Source organism: Charadrius vociferus, unplaced genomic scaffold (assembly GCF_000708025.1).
Source record: "Charadrius vociferus isolate BGI_N301 unplaced genomic scaffold, ASM70802v2 scaffold142, whole genome shotgun sequence".
In the NCBI taxonomy this organism is placed as follows: Eukaryota; Metazoa; Chordata; class Aves; order Charadriiformes; family Charadriidae; genus Charadrius; species Charadrius vociferus.
Window position 1 is genome coordinate 476,132 of NW_009647025.1, and position 20,058 is coordinate 496,189.

Here is a 20,058-nt window from a genome sequence, read left to right on the forward strand (position 1 = left end):
TTAATGTTAGATGTGACTCCTTGTTGGCTTAAAGGTCAGAAGAGACATCCCTCCACAAGCCAGCACCTTTTACAGGAAGATTCACAGGGCAAGAAACAAACATAGCTTCACTAAGTATTTATTTCTTGTACAGACTTGTTTGATGTTTTAAAGCTCAAACAACTACACTTACCTTCTGCTTTGTGAACAGGACACGCTGCCAATGTTTTCCAAACAAATACGAACTCACAGTCATCCTCTTGCTCAAACACCGGCGACCCCTACAGAAAAAAAGCCATATGAAGGAGGCTTACTAAAAATTACATTGCAAGTCACAAAATGTACACGCAGAATCCTTTTTAATTGTAGTTGCACAGGATAAGATACCTATTAACAAATTTCAGTACTCATTTTCAGCAAAGAGCTGCTTTTGGTGGCTCACAGAAGTCCATCACAGAGTTCACTGTTGTGTTCTATGTGCTCAGGAAAGCAGTTGTAAGGAGAGAAAAAGGAAAAGTCTGTATACAAGATATTACTTTTTAGAACCAGCCTCTCCATTCCAAGAGGAATAAACACTGTCTATTCTGTTAGAGTAAGTCCAAGCTCTAAAATCCTCATTAATAGCAATTGGTACAGAAAATTACCATTGTTTGATCACACTGGAAGATTATACGTGTAGAATAACGTTGCTTATCTTTACATGTGTCACCATTCATGTAAATAATGCTTAATGACCCATCAGTAGCAGCCTGTGGGTTTATCTGAATGACTCCAAGGTTCTTGCTTCTGTCAGTGTATTTCACGCAAGATCCTATGGCACCACCTACAGGAAAAAACAAAAGCCTGTATTTTAGTTCAAAGCTTTGACAACTAGACTTAACTTTATTGTAAAATAACATAATGGAGTAGCTTTAAGAGACCTTTGAGCATTAAATCGGACTGTCTCAAACTCCTGAAGCAGAACGCAACAGAAGCGTTTTCATAAATACAGACATTGTGTACCTAAAGTCTTTGGGGAATAGAACAAGTTACTGTCCTGCATTCACTGAAATCTTTTAAACTGTACTAACTTATCTGCTCCTACAGACTGATAAAAGACTACAGCAACAGGTTAAATAAATCAAACTGGCTAGAAGTGCAATAAGACACAGCATAAGCTTCTCATTCAGGCCTTGTTCAGTTTGGAGGCTTCAACAACATTTAACTTTCCTTTCTTCTTTAAAAATAAAATAGAAGATACTGTCAAATACTGCCCTCAATGCATCTTTCCTAAATGCATTCCCGCACATCTCAATGCAAGAGTCCTGGTGAGCATTAAGACTGCTCTCAGTTTGAGAAAGTCCGTTTATTATACCCTTGACATACCTCACCCATGCCTATGCAAGTTCAGTGACTGAATGGGCAGGATTCAACAAATCCTACTAAAATAACCAGGAATGTCATTCTGCATATAAGGTCCTACATCGGAAGTCACAAGTTAAGAAATGCTTCCCACTTGGCTTACCAGGGCATCCAGGCACATAGGGCAAAGGCTTGCAGACATTCAAGAAAAACGTTCGCTTCTTTGCTTCCTTTGAAGTGTCTATAGCAATCCATGGTTCACCCTCTTTGCTCAAGTCACTTAAGTCATACTCATTGCCAGCAGCATCTGAAAGAGATGTGGTACATACAGTAAGTTGAAAGATGTCCTCTTAGATACTTGCAGCAGCACTGAGTTTGAAATGATGCAAGTTTCACTTTTGAGTACACGTAACTCAAAGTAATTCTCAGAATCGCATTAGATATCCATTGAGAGAAGGTACTGTTTCCATAAAAAAACACATCGCTACACCAAGCATAGAACAGAGTTCCTGTCCTGGTTTCAGCTGGGAAAGAGTTCGTTTTCTTTCTAATTACTTCTGTGAAAGGAATGTCAATAATACATACTGTTTTAGTTGTTGCTAGGCATGTTTATATTTTTCAAGGACTCTTTCCAGCTTCCCAAAGAAGCTGAGAAGGAGCACAGACAGAACAATGGAATGGCCAATGGAATATTCCGTACCATAGACATCATGCTCAGTATATCAGTGGGGGTTGGCCAGGGAAACCAGAATCCACCATCACTGTTTGGGAAGGTACCAGTTCACTGGGTGGTGAGACTGACTTGTGTCATTGTTATTGTTATTTTCCTTTTCTGTTATTGTTCTATTAAACTGTCTTTATCTCAACCCATGAGGATTTTTTTTTTTTCTTGTCCGCTTCTCCTCCTTTTCTCCCTCTTCTCTCTACCCTTTTAGGGGGAAAGGGGAGAACTGCATGAGTGGCTGCATGGTCCTCGCTGCCAGATGGGGTTAAACCACAACAGTTACCTTGACCGTTACTTCCCACAAGTAACTACTCCACTATTCACAGGCGCATTTTACCAGAGGCCAATACCAAATTAACCCATTTTTTCAGAGCTGGGCTGAAGCAGCATCCAGCCATGATAAGGATTAAAGGTTTTCAAAGCAATCATCAGCTTTCTTGTGTGTACCGCTATGTTCCACATTTGCTTCTTGTCTGTCTTCATAAGTTAAGCCTGCTTCAAACACCTTACCTCCTCTCCCTCTCTACTTCTATGAAGACTTCAAGTCGTACAAATGTCTTTGCAACAGGCATTCTTACAGCCCTCCTCTGAAGTTTGTTGTTCAGTTAATCCTTCCAACGTTTGACAGAGTCCATCCAAATTCCAGGTACTTACCTGTAACCTGGCAGTCTACAGGAGCAGGAGCACAGGCCAGAGCTGTGTGAAACTCAAAAAACGTATCATGGATGTTCAGCACACTGTTTATCTCTTCACGCACAAACTTAAGCTCTCCAGGATACGAATCATTACAAATGAAAGTCACCGTGAACGTGTCTGATGTTCCTGTAAAAGAAACACTTTGCTGCTGGTTCACTTGGGAATATTTGAATTTAAGTTCAAGCTAACACTTGACTTCAAAATTTTCTAACAGTTTCTTATTGCTAACTGCGTCAATGAAAACACTACCTTATTGTTTATAGGGGCTTATTTAACCGTAAACACACAAGCCTTCTTTAGAGACCTGTGCTAAATTGCCTAACAGCCACAACTGTCTCCAAACGGGAGACCAGAATGCCTTGACACATTTCAAGAGCATAATTACCTTCACTGAATTGTGCTTCCTAGGTCTCTGACGTGATATATTTGAAGAAACAGAAAACCTGTAACATGTCAAATCAGCTGTACCAGCAGCTCTAAATTACATCACAGATAACAAAATTCTGGCTTTGGCATTTTTCTTTGTAAGAAGTTCAGCATAATGACTGCAGAACAAGTAACACTGATACTACTTAAGCAGCATATCTTAAGTTCTGTTGAGTCCTCCCTTCCACAGCCCACAAGGAATGGTAGAATGGGGGGTTGGGGGTGGGGCACGGACGTCATTTGTCAATGTATCCTAGTATTATCAAAACGGTAGAAGCTCTCAAAGCAAAATACAGGAGAGATTAATCACTTGCTACCCATTGCATATGAGGTACAAAACCATCACAACTGGGAAAATAAGAGATATCATCGTAGCAACTTGCACAGAGGATGAACATTCAGGATCATCTGAGGCTCCCAAATCCAAAATCCTGTTTTCCTAAAAACCTTTTGTTGTTAAGGTGTCATATGCCTTTCTATGAAAACTCAGTTCCAGTCCAGTTCAAAAGCGTGTAAAATCCGAAAGTTAGATATACATTTTTCATTAGTCTTATCTGTGGAACAGACTTAAATTCATGAAGTAGGTGTACATGAGGTACTACAACACTTATTCAAGCACTTCCATTTAAGAGAGTATAAACTTACCAAAAAGTGATCTTTCAGGTATGAAACAACTTTAGAGAGCATTATTCATTAAACTGAACCTTAAAGCAATGACTTCACTTAGAAAAAGAGCCAGAGTTCATTTTGCTTGTTTTCCCAATCTGACTATCTCTTTCTCCTAGAGAGGAGCAATATTTTTCATCTACTCAGCAAGGAAAAAAAATCCTGTGCTATATTTGGTCTGCTTCCAGGAGTTTTTGAAATGCACATCTATTACTAGAAACTGAGCCAATACCGTTCTGCGTGATTTGATTTCTTCCTAAAATTTTCATATGAACTAGCTCGTTTAAGCGATCACCAGGCCCAGCAGGTTGTAGTACATTAACAAAGGGAGGAACAAAGACCATTCACAGAACGTTTGTACAATATCAGCATCCCTCTCCACTGCATATTTCCTGAACTCACCTGACTGCAGACGAAGAGGACCTCTGTAGGTAAGAGTCAGAAACCCTTCACCAGACAGATACAGGGTCTTGTCCAGTTCCACCAGCCTCACCGATGTCAGATTTTCTGCTTCACATCCAGCAGCTATTTTGCCATTGATTTTACCACAATCTGGCATAGGTCCACAAATGTTTAGCTAGAAGTTTTGAAAACATGTGGGTGTACACAGTATTAACTGCATCAGAAAAATTAGGTCCACGTAGCCATTTCTACATCAGTAAAACTCACTTGTCCAGAACTACTTCAAACAGCATGAAGTGTCTATCATTTCTAGACTGTAAGACAACCAACTATAATACAGGAACAATATCCTTAATGTTCAGCTTACAGAGTCTACGAATTATCCCCACTAGAAGCAGAGAATGTAGTCTAGCAAGTTTATTCTTAGATTAAAAAACACTATGGTAGTACCTATGGACAGCCTAGGAGTACTGATACACGCAGATTGCATTAAGAACACCAATACGGACAGATTAAATCCCTTTCTAGGCTTCCACTGTCCATTTCTTCGGCACCAGCTGATAAACTGGTATTATGTAACAGTGTCCACAACTGGAAAACTATGCACAGACTCTAAAGTGTGGCTACCTTACGTTTGCTAAGAACCAGAAGTTCAATGCTTTTAAGACTATCTGAGATTAATCAAGTTATCCTCTATTCCTCCCCTCAGCACACTACTTTCCTGCCAACTCAAATTTCCTAAGAAGATTGAGTCAAAGTTCCACTTGCTCATTAAGCAAAACTGGAAAATGCAACCACAGCACCCGTAAGCAACAGACTGTACAGTCAGAATCCTTACCAAGAACTTCTTCCCAATGCCAGTAGCCATATAGCCTTTTCCAGAAGCTAATGGCTGCAGATTGAACAGGAAGCCAGTGTTCGGGTCTCGCACAGAGCATGACTGGAAAAAAAAAATTAGAACAGCATTATTTTCTCCTTCTGCATGTCTTCTTTTCAAGTTTTACTTCTAACTTAAAGAGCCAAAGTAGTGATTTACACATATTCCTAGCCTGTGTACCAATCAGCAACTTGATCTGGACAACCAGAATACAGCTCTGGCAGTAGCAAGACTTCATCCAATTCTTTTGCACTGTTGTCCATTGACATCAGCCACATACCAACATATCAAAGTGCAATTTAACTGATGACATCTATCAGATTAGCTAAGAGCAAGGAAGTTTCAACTGGGGGTTGTTTTCCACACTAACGTGTTTATGTTGAGACCTGTAAAGTAGAAGCACCCAAGTAGTTCAATGTAAAAAAAACCCAGACTTATTTGTTGATCTGTACACAAACAAGGACAATATATACCTTTACATATAAACTTAGTTTTACTAGTAACCTTTTAAGAGAATGAAACATTCAGTGCCACAGCAATTAAGTTGTTCTCTAGACAAAGCACTTGAATACTTTGGTCAGAAGTTACACATTTCAGGAACACTTCAAGAAGAAAGCAATAAAATATCCCAAGACTCTGATCAAGATCAACTTCAGACTTCACTGTAGTTAGTCTGCTCTGAGTCACTTAAACACAACAGCCAGAAGTGTTAGAAAACAAGAAAGTATTTGAGACTATTAATACAATTACATCCCCCTCTCTCACCTGAGAATCATCTTTTGTTTCCTTGATTGGACAAGCAGCCTCAGTTTCCCATAAGAACGTGGCCACACATTCCTGAATAGCTATAAACCGCGGGCTGCTACTCTGTAAAGAGATTGCAGAGAGAAGACCTGAATAAGTTTAACAGCTAACACCTTCTCATGTTAGAGTTTCCACTTTATGAGAAACTGTTAGGTTCCTTTAGAAGACTTCACTACAAACGCACACAATTCCCACCCCACTTCCCTCTCCCCTCTTTATTTTGAAGGTCACCACTGAAAACTTTGTCTAGCTAATCACTTAACATGTCATTAAGTTTTAGCAAAGAACTGACTTTGACATCCAAATATTCACACTAAATTCAATACTGAATCTAGACATGCATAACCACACCCTATCTCAGTCTAAGCTTTGAAGAGTTTTGGGGTATAATGCATAGTTCACTATAAAAAAAAAGGTAAAAATCAAGCAACACAAAACTCTGTTAGCTGAGGTAACAAGGTACCAGGAGTATTAATTATACACGCTTCATTTCAGTGTTTTCAGGCAAAAGCAAAGCAGTTCATAACTGCTCAAAGTAACAGATTTTGACCATACACCTTGGGCTGATGATCACGGGAGCAAGGGGAGTAAGACCTGCAGATTCACCAGCCAGCAAGAACAAGTCCAGGCAAGCTTCAGTCTAACCATCCCCTCAGTCTTAAACTTCAGTATGTGGAGTTGTATCATCAAAAGTTTTATAGATTTAAAAAATCCTCTAGAATCAACGGGCTACAGAGAACGTAGAACCCAAGTCTGAAGATAGACTTTTCAATATTCTTCCTCTTAAGAGGGTCTGCAGTGTTTGCATGTATAACTCCTCAGTCTTATGCCCCTGTATATATTTCATGCTGATTAGACTAGTCTGAAATATCACTGTCCACTGAGGCTGTTAGTTTTTAACTAGTTCTTGCTTATGATAGAATACTCAGACTGAGACACACACTTCTCTAGCATCTAAGTCAGCTTTGTTTTTACATTTTTAAGTCCTCAAGAGTCTCCTTTTTCGTGAATCTGCTATACATGATACATCTTCATGTGGCTTCACATTATATGATAGAAAACCTACTACGATGGAGCAACAACTGAAAGATCATTTGTCCTTACAAGAGTGCCCTTGGAACAGATGAAGTGGATGGTGGTGGTATAAGTAGTTTTCTTTCCATCAGCATCAATGCACACAGAGCCATTTGCATAGGTTAGAAAAATGTGTCCAGGTCTCTCAACTACTAGTTCTTTGCTGGCAACACCAAGATTACTAATAGAGGTGACTTCAGAGTAAGAAACCTAGAAATAAAGAAAAGCATGTCAGCAATTCTAAAGTCAAGTGAGGAGTTATAGATACAGTCAAAAAGATCATACCTATCACAATAATCTTGTATAGAGGTTATCTTGAGAGTTTTGAGGATCACAAGGGTATAGAGATCCCCCTAAATTTCTTGCCCATTCTGTACTTAATTTTCACATATTTAACAGACAAGCTCCACAACCAGTCATGGTTTGGGTTCTTGTTGCTTTTATTTTTAGTACAATAAGGTGCCTGTAGTGCCTCTCAACAGCCATCTTCATCTCACCAGTTACACATCTTAGGAATTTAGGGAGGCCTTTGTCGCATGCACAGTAAGTAGGGTTTAAGTTTTACAGATCTTTGAAACAAAGTATGTGGAAGCCTTCAGATTTTCAGATGTTCTCAGAATTGACTTTAGGGATCCGCCATGCTTAGCAAAGCCCAAAATGCACTAGCAGAAACTGAGCATTAGAACAACAGTAGGTGCCAACCTAGGCCCAAATTAATCTTCATTTCTGCAAGATTAACTGGTGTTTCCTATTTTTAAGAAACTATTTTAAGTTAGTGACAGCAACAAACAGAAGAATACACCTCCAAAGCAGTTCTGTCATATTTCAAAGATTTCAGCTTTTTTTTTTTGCCCCCCCCTTAAAAAAAAAATAAACCCTCTGCATTCATAGGCTGACCCAATGCGATCACTTTTTACTCCAGTGTCTTAGCAATGAAGTAACGAAACCTTAACATGTCTCCACACGTAAAATAGCCTTACACAAGAAGGACTAATGCAAGCACAGGGAACTAGTATTATTTAGCTCAAGTGCCGTGATGGTGACATACACATTCAGTCACCCCGACATCCTCTTCAACAACATGGAAGGAAGGTGTTCTCTCCATTTTACAGAGGGAATTAGAACAGGCTGGTGAGCCTCTAGTTCAACTTTTCCTACAGCCTTGAGCAGCACTGAAATCAGGCCGTGGGCAAAGCATCCATCCAGCATGTCAGCACAAACAGTCCCAGGATAAATTGTTACACTTCAGGGGAAATACAGAAGTAGCAGCCCATAACCACCACCTCTTTATTTCCAACCCCCTCCCCCAACTTCACAACTTCTGCCTTATCTACTCCTCAAAGCCAAAGACAGTTTGGGGGCAGGGGAGCGCACATGACACACACACACACAAAGAATCTTTAAACACATTTCTCCCACAGTTCAATCTAAGACAAGCCAGAAGCAAGACAGGATATTCAGGAGAGCAGCCTGTTCCTAAAGAAATGCTAACAGTCTCTGCAACTCTCTGCAGTTTACACAGAAGAGATGCAGTTTGTCTGCCTCTGCAACACAGGACAAAGAATCATGCATGTCAAAGGCAACATCAGTACACTTGTAAAAATTAAAGCTTCGGTCTTTGAAGAGGTGGAAAGGAGATCTACCATTCTGCAATGACTATTCCAACATTATGGATACCACTGTATTTTGCACGAAGAAGCCAGAATTCATGTGTCTATCTTGCATACCCCTTAATCTCTCTCACTTTGTAAACCAGCTCTCAGCAGGGATGAAAAGGCTACTCACATGATCGTGCCGATATTCCATCTGACAGACAGATGCTCGCCGGTCACATCCTGGGACAGCAATCAGTGGTCGACAGACATTTATGTAGTACTTCTTGCGTTCACTGGGTCTTGAATTATCCATGGCATACCAGTTTTCACCTCTCTTCTCAGACTTTGCTAAGCTGAGCAGGAAGAGAAAGTTCTATGCTAAGACCACACATTCTTTATAGGTTCTCTCTAGCTTTCTCTATCAGTCTCAAGAAAGAGCAACTGCAAGGCATTTCAGAGTAACTTTTTTCCCCTTCATTTTCAAGTGTTACAATTAAAAAAGAATACTCCTAGGAAGTAGAGCACAGCTGGCAAAGCAGTAAGTTTTTATTAAGCAAAGCCATCCCCAAAAGTCAACTTATATCTTAGGAGGCAAGTTAAGGTGCTAGAGGGAAATATTGTCTTCATTTTAAGATATGCACAGTTAAGACTGTCACAACAGATGAAGTTTCTAGTGCTGCCTACACAGGAAACCAACTTCATCCCATGCTAAGCTATCAGCCAGAACACTGAACTAGAATAGCCAAGTTATGTTGTATAGGTTACCTTCCTACCTTGACAAGTCATATTGGTCCATGGTGTTGGGATCAGTCACAACACATTCCAGTGGCATTTCAGGACAAGCGTATTCAGTGTACCACCTGAAGTTGTAGGTATAGTTATCTTCTATCTAAAAAACAGCAGAATACATCAGTGAGGCCTTCCACACAGAATACTTTGTGACTCACAGCTACTCCTTTACATTTTAAGCTTGTTATTTCCCATTGGTTTTGGGATATGCCTTCTCAGACCGATTTGTGTAGGTCTGCTTTGCTGTAGATCTTCTTATTTGCTGTGTCACTAAAAATACTCTTCCCAAAAACAGCAGGACCAGAGCAACTAGAGCAACATAACAGCTGTCTGTTGTGTTACAGGACACACAGTCCTACCACTTGTTACTTCTCAGCAAGTTTGGGTTTTTTTCAGGTAGAAATACAAGACAATCAAAAGCACTAGTAATTACACAACCCAGAGACTAGAGGAGAGTGAAGTAAGAACCTGGATCCAGGTGAAAAGCTTACTGTTCGGTGGTGAAAACAAGCTTTACAGCTGCAACAAAAGGCAGATATACCAAGAGAAATAACTATTTCTCTTGGTCTGCTTTATAGATACAGGATATTTCCATCCATAAATCTGTGCTTGCACTGGCCTAGCAGCAATTATTGTCAGGATTTTGGGATGGAGATCCTTCGCTTCTTCATACAGAATTTCTTACCTGATATTCAGGCTGACCTATTCCAGCCTGACGGTCACACAGGAAAGTTATGAGGGTGGATCGCAGTGTTTTCTTCTCATCATTGTATGCTGTACCATTTTTGTAGGTCAGCTGAATCAGGCCATCATAATATGAAAGTTTGGAACTGGGCAGTCCAAGACTCCAAAACTGATCCTTACTAGAAAAGAAAAAGTGGGCTTTGACACTAGACAGAATGAAAAATTAATTCTCTCTAAGAGAAGTCTTACAAGTAGCAAGCACACAGGTAAGTTTATAGAAGACACCACAGTAAGACAAAAGAATTAAGAAAGTTTGCTTAAATGTGAGCTGGGATGAATAGAATGCTGCCAAAAGAAAACTTAAAACATGAATGTAAAACATGTCCTTGTCTGGAAAGGAAAGGAAGTTGTACCTTGCTTAGATATCCAGAAAACTTTAACATTCCCTTCTCCAGAGAAGTGACAGAAATATCAAGTATCCATTCTCCAGAGCAGAATTCAAACTGCAGGCACCCTAATGCTGGGCTCAGACTGGTTCCATGCAAATACACGTGGACAGTGAAGACCTAGCACTGCACAACAGCAAATCTTCTCACTCAGGGAAGAAAACTGCCTTCTCATGCTCTTAGCTTGGGACTAGCTTTGGTTCAGGGAGGTGTCTTTACTCTGACTTAACACTGGCTCTACCAGACCTAGCCTGACCACTTCCCCTGAAGAATGTTTTTAGTGTCTGCAGTGACCTCTTTGGCTGGAGAGTAACTCAGAGCCAACTCAAGTACAGCTGCACGTGTTTATGCTGTACCCCATCTCTGGCAACAGGCTGACCCAGAACCTGAAGTGTATAGATACTAATTTCAGACATAGCTTGTAGAAGACAACAGCAATGATGCTGTTAGAGTAGCAGTACGCACTGGGGCTGTGCCTGCACAGCACTTTCAGTATTGGAAATACAGTGCAACATCCAAGCTCTGGGTTCCACCTCTGCGTAAGGCAGCTACTAGTCACCCCAAGCGCAGCAGTGCTTCTTTAGGCCAGCTCTTGGAATCTAGCTGACTCTGAATCCAAAGTGTGGGCTGGCTTAATACAGCTGCAGCAGTTAATCTACAGCTTACAGTCCCTATGGGAAACATAAGGGGGAGCAATTGACACACTCATTCAATCTCAAAAACTAGCTCAAGCAAGATTACGTGTGTGTGCACACTCTGCTTGAAACAGCTCGCAACACAATTACTGCACTACCAAATAATATTTAGCATGCAAATTACCTGAATCTATTACAGGCAACAGAGTAATTATTTTACATGCAAATTGTTCACTGTTACACATAGACAACACACCATGCGACAAGAGATCTTCTATTACTGACAACAGAACTAGTTACTCACCTTTGTGTTACTTGGCATGCTGCTGATTTAGTGTGACACAACTCATCCGGCACACTGCCACAGATGCTTATGTAAAACAAGTATTCAGTAGTATTAACTATATAGTGCCCATTGTTCTTGGCCAGAGGTGATAAATCAAAAGAGAAGCCTAATCGGGAAGGAATAAACTTTATCAGTTTAATTTTTTCCTGCCATGTCTCACAGGTTTCAATTCTACCAGTCACACAGTTAGTTCATTTCCGCCAAATACATCTCCTGCCATGTAATTATTGTTCCAGAAACAATTTGGACATCCTAAAAGCATGTTTTCTTATGCAGAGATATTTAGTAGAGTAAAATGCACATTACACCTGTTTTCCTCCACACACACTACGGGAATATTAAGGTTGTGCTATTCTGATCTTCCATAAGCATGCGGCTTAAAACTGCTCTGCTCAAATGTTGCGGGTGGTTAGACTTAGACTGAACTCGCTTTGTTCTTGTGCATCAAAGACTCAGTGTTGTGACACAAGTTCTATCCCTCACAACCTTGCAATCTGCTGAACATATATACATACCTGCCTGAGGATCAGAAACTTGGCAATTATCTCCTTCAGTTTTAGACAGGACACACGCAGCAGCAGTATACCAATCAAACGCATAAGAACATTCACCCTCAGACATCAAGATTGGAGCACTTTCTAGATCACCTGGTATCACAAGAGCAATGTGTTACACATACAGTCAGGCTGCCAAAAGGAACTACGAATTTAAGCCTTGGAACACTAACTCCTCCCCAACAGCAGACCAAGATTAACTGTTAAAGTACCACTCTTCTGAAAATGAGGACTAAAGTAGAACCAAAAATTCCTCGTACAAATTCTTTGCATCCTCCTCCCCAGAATAAAAGTTTAGCCCAGGGGTGAAGATGCACTGGCTCAGTCTAGTTCCGAGTACTATCACTCCTCGAAAAAGGTTTGCTTTGATACACAAACCTGGTGTTTTGCTACAAAGCAACAGCTTTATTAGGAAGCAGCGCATAACCTGATCCTAACAGCCAGCACACTTGGAGGATTCAGCTTCCTCAGGCTGAGGTAGAGGAATACAGGTTTTGTATTTCCCTGGGAGATGGTTAAACTAGTGGGCTATTATATGGAGATGAACAAAATCAACTTCTGCAACTGCTTCTGCCTTTTGTAAACTGCAAGCAGTTTAGACACAAAACATACTTATTAGAAAAGAAGGTTAAAGTATCCGATCTCAGTTCGGAACCAGTCTTTCCTATCAAGAAAATCTAGGCATAGAAAGTGCTTTGTATAGCTTCCAGGTATTTCTGGAGCTTTAAACACACTTTCATCATGTTTGAAAGAACCTTAGTTCAAGAGACTTACTCAATGGTCTTTAAAGAGTAAGTGTACAAAAGGTGAACAGAGCTAAATACCTGCAATTACACTGCTATCATCCTAGTAAATAAACCACAAAGTTTCAGCTTTTGCTTAGAAGGAAATAAAAGACAAAGGCACATGCTAATATTCTGCACTCACACCTGAGCATATTAAATGACCTCCAGTTTTTAACTGGATCGGAGAACAGGGTGTGGATATTCTCACCTGGTCTGCACACTAGAGTGATGACAGTTTTGATTTTTTTGTTAACACCACAGCTATCTCCATTTGAATAGGTAAGTTGAATATTTTCTCCAACCTTTTTAGGAGAAGATACGAATGTTCCAAGATTCTTACTCTTGTTGTGTTTATCTGTAAAGACAGTAAATACATCACTTTTGTTTCCCTGGAAAGAAGTGAAGTTTACACTATTAAGAGAATATTAACTAGCAAAATGAAAAGCCTTAAGAAAGCATATGATTAGGAGTTTGTTTTTAACCTCACCAAAACCATGCTACAAACCCTGGAGGAGAATAATACCATGATGTAGCTAGAACAGGCTACTTGTATCATTTCTTCTAGGGTCTTTGGGAGCAGAAAAGCAATGTGCTCATAACCTTTTTTTCCTCAAATAACTGAAGGTGCTCAAGGCAGCCAACTCCATTTGCAGAGGAAGTGCCAAGCCTTCAGAGCCTTTAAAAAAAAAAAAACAAACAACCAAAAAGACTCACCTACAGAGCAAATAGCAGCATCATCTGGGCAGCTGGAAGCTCCTCCTCTCTTCAGCACTTTATGGCAGACATTGATGTAATAATGCTTCCTCCCTACCTCCAAAAAGCTGCTGTCCACAGCTTCCCAGTTCTGGGCTAGCTCTGCAATAAAGGGGGTCATTAAGGACAAGTCACCTGGCTTAATTGTTCTAGCCTCTCCATGCCAAAACGCCTTTTATCACTAAAAAGGACCCACATTTAAAACCACTTAAGATGACAGCAACCAAGATAGTCATGGATATGGCTACTTTCATAAGTCACTCAATCCTTTTGGATGAGGGAAGTGAGCACCAGTACCCCAGAAATTCACTAAGAATAGCAAAAAGTGATTAATTTTCAGCTAAAGAATTGCATGTGTACTCAGGACAAAAGTAATTGAAAGCTAGTTTTTATTGCCATACCTGAACTGCGGATCAGAGGTGACAAGTCATAGTGCTTCTTCTTATCAGCAACTCTGCAAAGGAGATCTTCTTTCTCTTTAACACATGCATATTTTGTATCCCAAGTAAAAAAATATGTGCAGTCCACTTCACCAGTAAACACTGGAGTTCCTCTACCATCATTACCTTAACATTGAAGATGGATAAACAGATGTTAGGTTTCCAGGGGAAAAAGGGGAGAAAAGCAAGGAGACTTGAGGACTGGCAATAAGCAAGGAAGACACAAATCCTTTTGCTGCACAGGACCTGCATTTGTGGTTTGGGGTTTTTTTGTTTGGGTTTTTTTTTTCCCCCCTCAACAGTTGGCTAAGAGATGAGGCTCTTTCACACCTCAATATTCTTGATCACCAGTGTAAATTTAGAATAGCAGTACCACTACACAGCACAAAACACTCCTGCCAGCCATAGAAATTAGCACTTACTTTATTTATTCCTTGCGTTAGCTGTGGCTTAAAGCATGCATTCCTTTGAACATAAGGTCTACTAGCAAGCACAGAAGTCAAGCCCTGAGCAAAGTCATCACAGCTTGTTAAACTCACCTGCTGTTTCATTGCACTCAAAGTTTATGACAGTCATTCTCTGAAAGCCGGAACTACATGCGTCCCCATTCGGATAAATTAAAGTGAGATCCCCATCAGAATATCTGAGTGAAAAGTCAGTTTTAGATAGAAACATGGCATCAGACACAGTCACGCAGTGTTCTTCACATAACAGAAGCCACACTCTTGTTTATTTAATAATTGTCTCGCTCAAAGGGAAAACAATTGCTTGTTCAACATTAATACTGTTTCTACTGCAACAAAGGCTTGCATCCGCTGATTTTTCTGGTTACTTTTCATGAATGTGTATAAAGTTTAAAGAATGCTCTAAAGCTATTCCAGCTTTGAATAGAATAGAATATCTGTGCTTTCAGTTACAATAGACTATTTCAGTTGGAAGGGACCTACAATAGTCATCTAGTCCAACTGCCTGACCAATTCAGGGCTGATCAAAAGTTAAAGCATGTTATTCAGGGCGTTGTGCAAATGCTTCTTAAACACTGACAGGCTTCGGGCATCAACCACTTCTCTAGGAAGCCTTTTCCACTGTTTGACGACTCCCTCAATAAAGAAACACTTCCTAATGTCCAGTCTAAACCTCCTCCAGCACAGCTTTGAACCATTCCCACACATCCTATCACTGGACACCAGGGAGAAGAGCTCAGCACCTCCCTTCTCTACTTCCCCTCCTCAGGAAGCTGTAGAGAGTGATGAAGTTGCCACTCAGCCTCCTTTCCTCCAAAGGTGGACTATCTGTTTCCATTAGTTTACTGAATGGCTATTTTTGCAGGTGGAAGTCATACTTCCTGGAAGACAACTCCAACAAGTCTGTCACATGCTTACAGACAGAATGGAAGACTATATCTAGGTGAATAATCTCTGCTTTGCAATCTCATGCAAACTATTGTCCCAGTATGGCACTTGGGTATCCTGAAGTTCTTAAAAAATAATAATAATCACAAAATCCTGGACTTAGTAGTCTTGGATATGATTAATGCATGCTCTTGTAAAGGAAGCAGAGATGCTGTCTTCTTGAGGACAGTTTCTAAAACATCCAATCCTGATGCCACTTTACATGCAAAACACAAGGAGGGCAAGAGGTGACATCGTACAATCTGCAATTCTCACAAAGTTGATCAAAGTTTCTTCCCTGTTAGGCAGTGGCTTCTACCAACCCCGTCTGCTCCTTCATTTGCTAATGCTATCCTGGTATACTGTTAATGTTTTTCTACGCAAAACTGAGCAAAACCACTTGTGTTTTGTATCGAATATTGCCTACATGACAAATAAGGGCATCAAATTAGGAAATAAAGATCAGTCAGTCAGATAAGTTAACAGGGCTACAGAACCCTTACATACCTTAGGGTTTGGTTCTCAAATCTTCCTGCCACTTTCTGCTGGTTATTTGAAGATTTTACTTGGCAAGATGAAGTGTATCCTGTGCTGTCCCTGCAGTTACCTGCAGTTGTTTTACCGCATATATTCAAGTAATAGTAATACTCCTCTTTGTCATCTTTGGCAAAATATGGTGTGACATAATCTGAATAAGGAAAAAAAAATAATGTTCTAAAACACAACAGAACAGATGCAAAAAGCCAAATATCTGTAGAGGACATTTTTCCTGTCTCCAGACATGGAACTGGAAAACTGCCTAGTCACACCACAAAAGAAAAATAGTGAGCTTACCTGGAAGCTGAGTAAGTGGTCTTAAATCAATGGAGATATCATGTTGCTCGTTAGTCAGAAGACAGGTCTTACTCTCCAGGTAATCTCTGTGACAGGCATACTCAGTAACCCACTCAACTTCATACCGGCAATTTGTTTTTGCCGTGAGTTTGGGACCTGCACTCTGATAGAGAAGTGAACAGAATTTAAATTACAAGTACAGAAACTTCTTTGAAATATAATCTTTAAAACAACAGTATCACATTCATTTAGGGTCAGTAATCACTAACTTCACCTGTAAATTGCTTAATATCTGCAAACATTGTCTCATGCCTCTCAGAAATAGGTGTTGAGAAGAAAGTAAACCAGCTCTTATTAATGATGTGGCAAACTAGAAGTCTAAACAGAGGTAAAGTATCCCACATTAGCAGAAGGTCAGCAGCAGTAACAGTACATTAAAAGGCACTTTCCCTTAAGATGTTGGCAAAAGCAGAGATACATAAGCCCAAATTGCTCAGCGCAGCTTGGATGGTGTTTGCTTCAGAGGAGTCCTCAAAGAAGGGAGCGGAGATCAAGTGTTCTCCGAAGGCAAAGCAACCTTTTAAGACACTGGTGTTTTAGCAACGTTGATTCCCTCAGTCCAAATCAGGACTGAAAGACGTTTGAGAATTCTTTAGCCAACACTTTGGTCAGATGCATTTTCTGTAGTGAGATATTTTTGCACCTCTGGGAGAAGTAGTCGTCTTGTTTTTCCTCACTTTAAAATGAAACATTTAGAAGCTCACCTTGTTTCATAAATCTGTATTTCTGCCACCCACTAAACCAGGCAGATACACAGGTAAAGTATCAGGTAAGTTACAGGCACACACAACATTAGCAATACTATTCATAGCTGTAGTGAGGTATTACAAAGCAACAGTAGAGAAAGGCATATGGTTTGTTTCTGCAGCAACAAGGACGAAGCATAGTACCTATCTAGGTCAGATCAGAGACAAGACATTAAACCAAAAGTTAGCCAGACAAGAGCTCCTCCTTCACTGACCTGCAACAAAAAGGATCCCGATATAAATAGCAGAGCATTAGTGATAGCCACTATGGCCCAATTTAAGGAGTGTGGGTGGCTGACGTCACATCAAAGTGATCATACTGCATTGAAGCTAGGCTAAAACCACGTCCTGCAAAAACCAAGCTGCTACTTAACAGTACAGATTTTACTTTCACGTAACAGGAGTACATGAGCCTAATTAGTAAATGATAGGCTTTTGCCATGCAGAGACACTTGCTAGCTATTTTTTTCCCCTGAGGAAGGCCAGGTTAATAAACAAGTTACAGACAACAGTTGTAAGCGTGCCCAGGATGACTGACGATGGAGAAGTGCACACCAGCAAGCAGAGCTCTGGGCCAAGAATTAACACTGTACTAACTCTGTCCTATTCTCAGAGGAAAGCTTTGAACCCAGGAAAGGACAAAACAATTCACCAAAACAAGAACAAACACACCCCGGGAAAGTTTTAAGTTCTTGTTTATCTCTCATACTCTTCAAAAAGTCTTCTAAAATTTATTTAGATTCCTATGCCCTTCACAAGCTGCAAACTAGGACAAACTCTTTTCCCTTCAGCCTTCAATAACAACAGAAGATAATGCACACAAAAGTTAAAGACCAACTGTTTAACAAACTAAAGCAGCAAAGTTACCTCTTCTCCCCTCTTTGATGGGCACACAAAAGTGATCGTCACTGCTGGGTTATGGCCTAGGCAGAAGTCAGGCTTTTCGTCATCACTGTATATTCTCTCATAACTCAATACCAGCCTAGAAACAGAATATGGCAAACCAAAAAAAAAAACAAACAATTAAGACACTATTCACTGTATAGAAGGATATTTTTGAAAGAACATCCGCCCTTTGCTAGATACCCAGGCAGGATATACCAAAGTAGACCTGCTCCTGAAAGATACTTTTATGGAGGTCTTTATTCCTTTAATCTTACAGTTAACCAAAATAAAGATTAAGACAGTCCCAGCAAAATTACTTAATACAGCATCCACTTGCACCTCAGTTAAGACCCTGCTCGGTGCCTTGTAACCAGTATTGTAGCAGGACCTTGGCTGATAGTCCCGAGAACACTCTAACTTTGCTCTCAAACTGCTGGAGAGCAGATGTGATAGACACTCTTGCAAGTTTTGGAAGTAATAACTACTCATGTTTTACCACATTGCTATACTTTACCACCTCCGCCCATATAATCTCTTTCCATTCTGCCCCCAGAATTAAAAGATGAACTCATTAGCAAATCAACAGAAGCAAGGCAACTGGGACAGATCAGACAAGGTAGGAGCAGGAGAATGAAACATGGTAACTATCTGACAGGAAGAAACAAATAGAAAGATGACTTGGATGAGACAACAAGGAGACCAACACAACTTCCTAACTAAGCATTACTGTTCTATACAATCTAACAGGCAGAAGACAGCAGCTCACAGAGGGGTGACAGCCTGGCTTCAGGTTAGCCACACCTCTAACTGTCCTGGACAGATACACAATCATCTTACTCTCTTCCCAGGCCACCCTAGTCTGACTGAGCACATGCAATGAATTTTCCTCAAGCAATGAAGAGTTCTTCAATCCTAGCAGGGTTAAGACAAAGCTTTCTCACCACGCACTTTTATAGAGTACTAGTTGCACTTTAATACGAGAACAAGCTTGTGCTTCCTCAGATGTAAGCTTCTGCCTTGCTACAGAACACCTCACACACTTGTTTCGTGCTGGGGAAAAACCCTGCAATGAAGGATTAACAACTTCATTTGTAAACCAGAAGAAAATCCACAACCCTGTCACTGAAATAATACTGTTAACCTGGTTTATTCCACTTGCTTTCTTCAGTTTGCATCTGAGGCAGAAAGAGTACTGCAGGAGTCAGCAGGGCACTATTGACCCTACAGACAAGGCAAGCAGGCTCAGATGACCTGGAGCTCAGAAAGGAAACAGATTCTCCTACTCCCAGCTCTCACCAGGAACAACAAGCCTTGCAGTGCTTATCTATTTCTCCTATTAAGAATTCATTAATGCAAAAAGAGAGCAGGGTAACATCCATCAACTTGTAAAGTACTCCTGGGCAGTAGAGCGAGCCAAATACAGTGCATAAACCCACAGAGTGCCAAGTGCATTTACCCTGTGGGCCCTCAGACAGCAGGCAGATGGGGTCAAATCTCACTCTTCTGCCTGCAGGCAGAGAGCAGCAACCATCCCTCACTTCTGAGAGTTTTGCAATTCTTTAAAAAGGAGTCTCACAATGAAGAAGAAAATTTGATCTGTTATGGCAGTACAATAGGATGCCTGAAAGACTCTGCCCTGCCAGTATTTGAAGAAATTATTTCTGCCAATGCTTCAAAATTGAAGTGGTATCAATATTAAGTTTTCAAAGATTGATCTGTTACCAAGACTGCTTTTTTTTCAGCCCAGATGACTGAGAAGTGTTCACAGAAGTATTACCATAAAAATAACATACCTGTCTTTGTCATGAAGTTTCAACTGTTCCCGTGGATGGCCAACATCATACGCCTGACCCTTGTGTAACAAGCAAGCAGCACTACCAGCTGGGCAGTTTCTGGTCTCTCCACTTGAACCTCCTGTTATAGAATACCGAACACAGAATATAGGACTCAGTTGCTAAGCCCTGCTCTACCCGAAGTATCTTGCCATTTTATCTGTGGGCTCACTTACCATTCACTGCTTTACTTTTTTCTAAAAATACCTTTAAAACAGGTTACATTAAAAAGTCAAACTGGCAAGACAAAACCTGAAGTGCTTGTGATACAAGGGGAAGTTCATCCTTCCTGCT

General features: G+C 40.4%; 1 protein-coding gene across 1 annotated transcript in view; it reads right to left on the reverse strand.

Moving 5' to 3' along the window:
* Positions 1-20,058, reverse strand: part of IGF2R (insulin-like growth factor 2 receptor) — a 54,447-nt gene that overhangs the window by 22,156 nt on the left and 12,233 nt on the right. The window contains exons 6-26 of the mRNA XM_009895535.1: positions 19,726-19,846; positions 17,915-18,029; positions 16,242-16,404; positions 15,915-16,095; positions 14,556-14,659; positions 13,978-14,142; positions 13,538-13,678; positions 13,032-13,178; positions 12,000-12,131; positions 11,443-11,590; positions 10,059-10,236; positions 9,358-9,473; positions 8,775-8,937; positions 7,020-7,199; positions 5,877-5,978; positions 5,073-5,174; positions 4,235-4,409; positions 2,699-2,866; positions 1,484-1,627; positions 624-802; positions 173-260 (exon numbers count right to left, since the gene is read on the reverse strand). Coding sequence (XP_009893837.1) covers positions 173-260; positions 624-802; positions 1,484-1,627; positions 2,699-2,866; positions 4,235-4,409; positions 5,073-5,174; positions 5,877-5,978; positions 7,020-7,199; positions 8,775-8,937; positions 9,358-9,473; positions 10,059-10,236; positions 11,443-11,590; positions 12,000-12,131; positions 13,032-13,178; positions 13,538-13,678; positions 13,978-14,142; positions 14,556-14,659; positions 15,915-16,095; positions 16,242-16,404; positions 17,915-18,029; positions 19,726-19,846 — 3,012 coding nt within the window. The remainder of the gene's footprint in view (positions 1-172; positions 261-623; positions 803-1,483; positions 1,628-2,698; positions 2,867-4,234; positions 4,410-5,072; positions 5,175-5,876; positions 5,979-7,019; positions 7,200-8,774; positions 8,938-9,357; positions 9,474-10,058; positions 10,237-11,442; positions 11,591-11,999; positions 12,132-13,031; positions 13,179-13,537; positions 13,679-13,977; positions 14,143-14,555; positions 14,660-15,914; positions 16,096-16,241; positions 16,405-17,914; positions 18,030-19,725; positions 19,847-20,058) is intronic.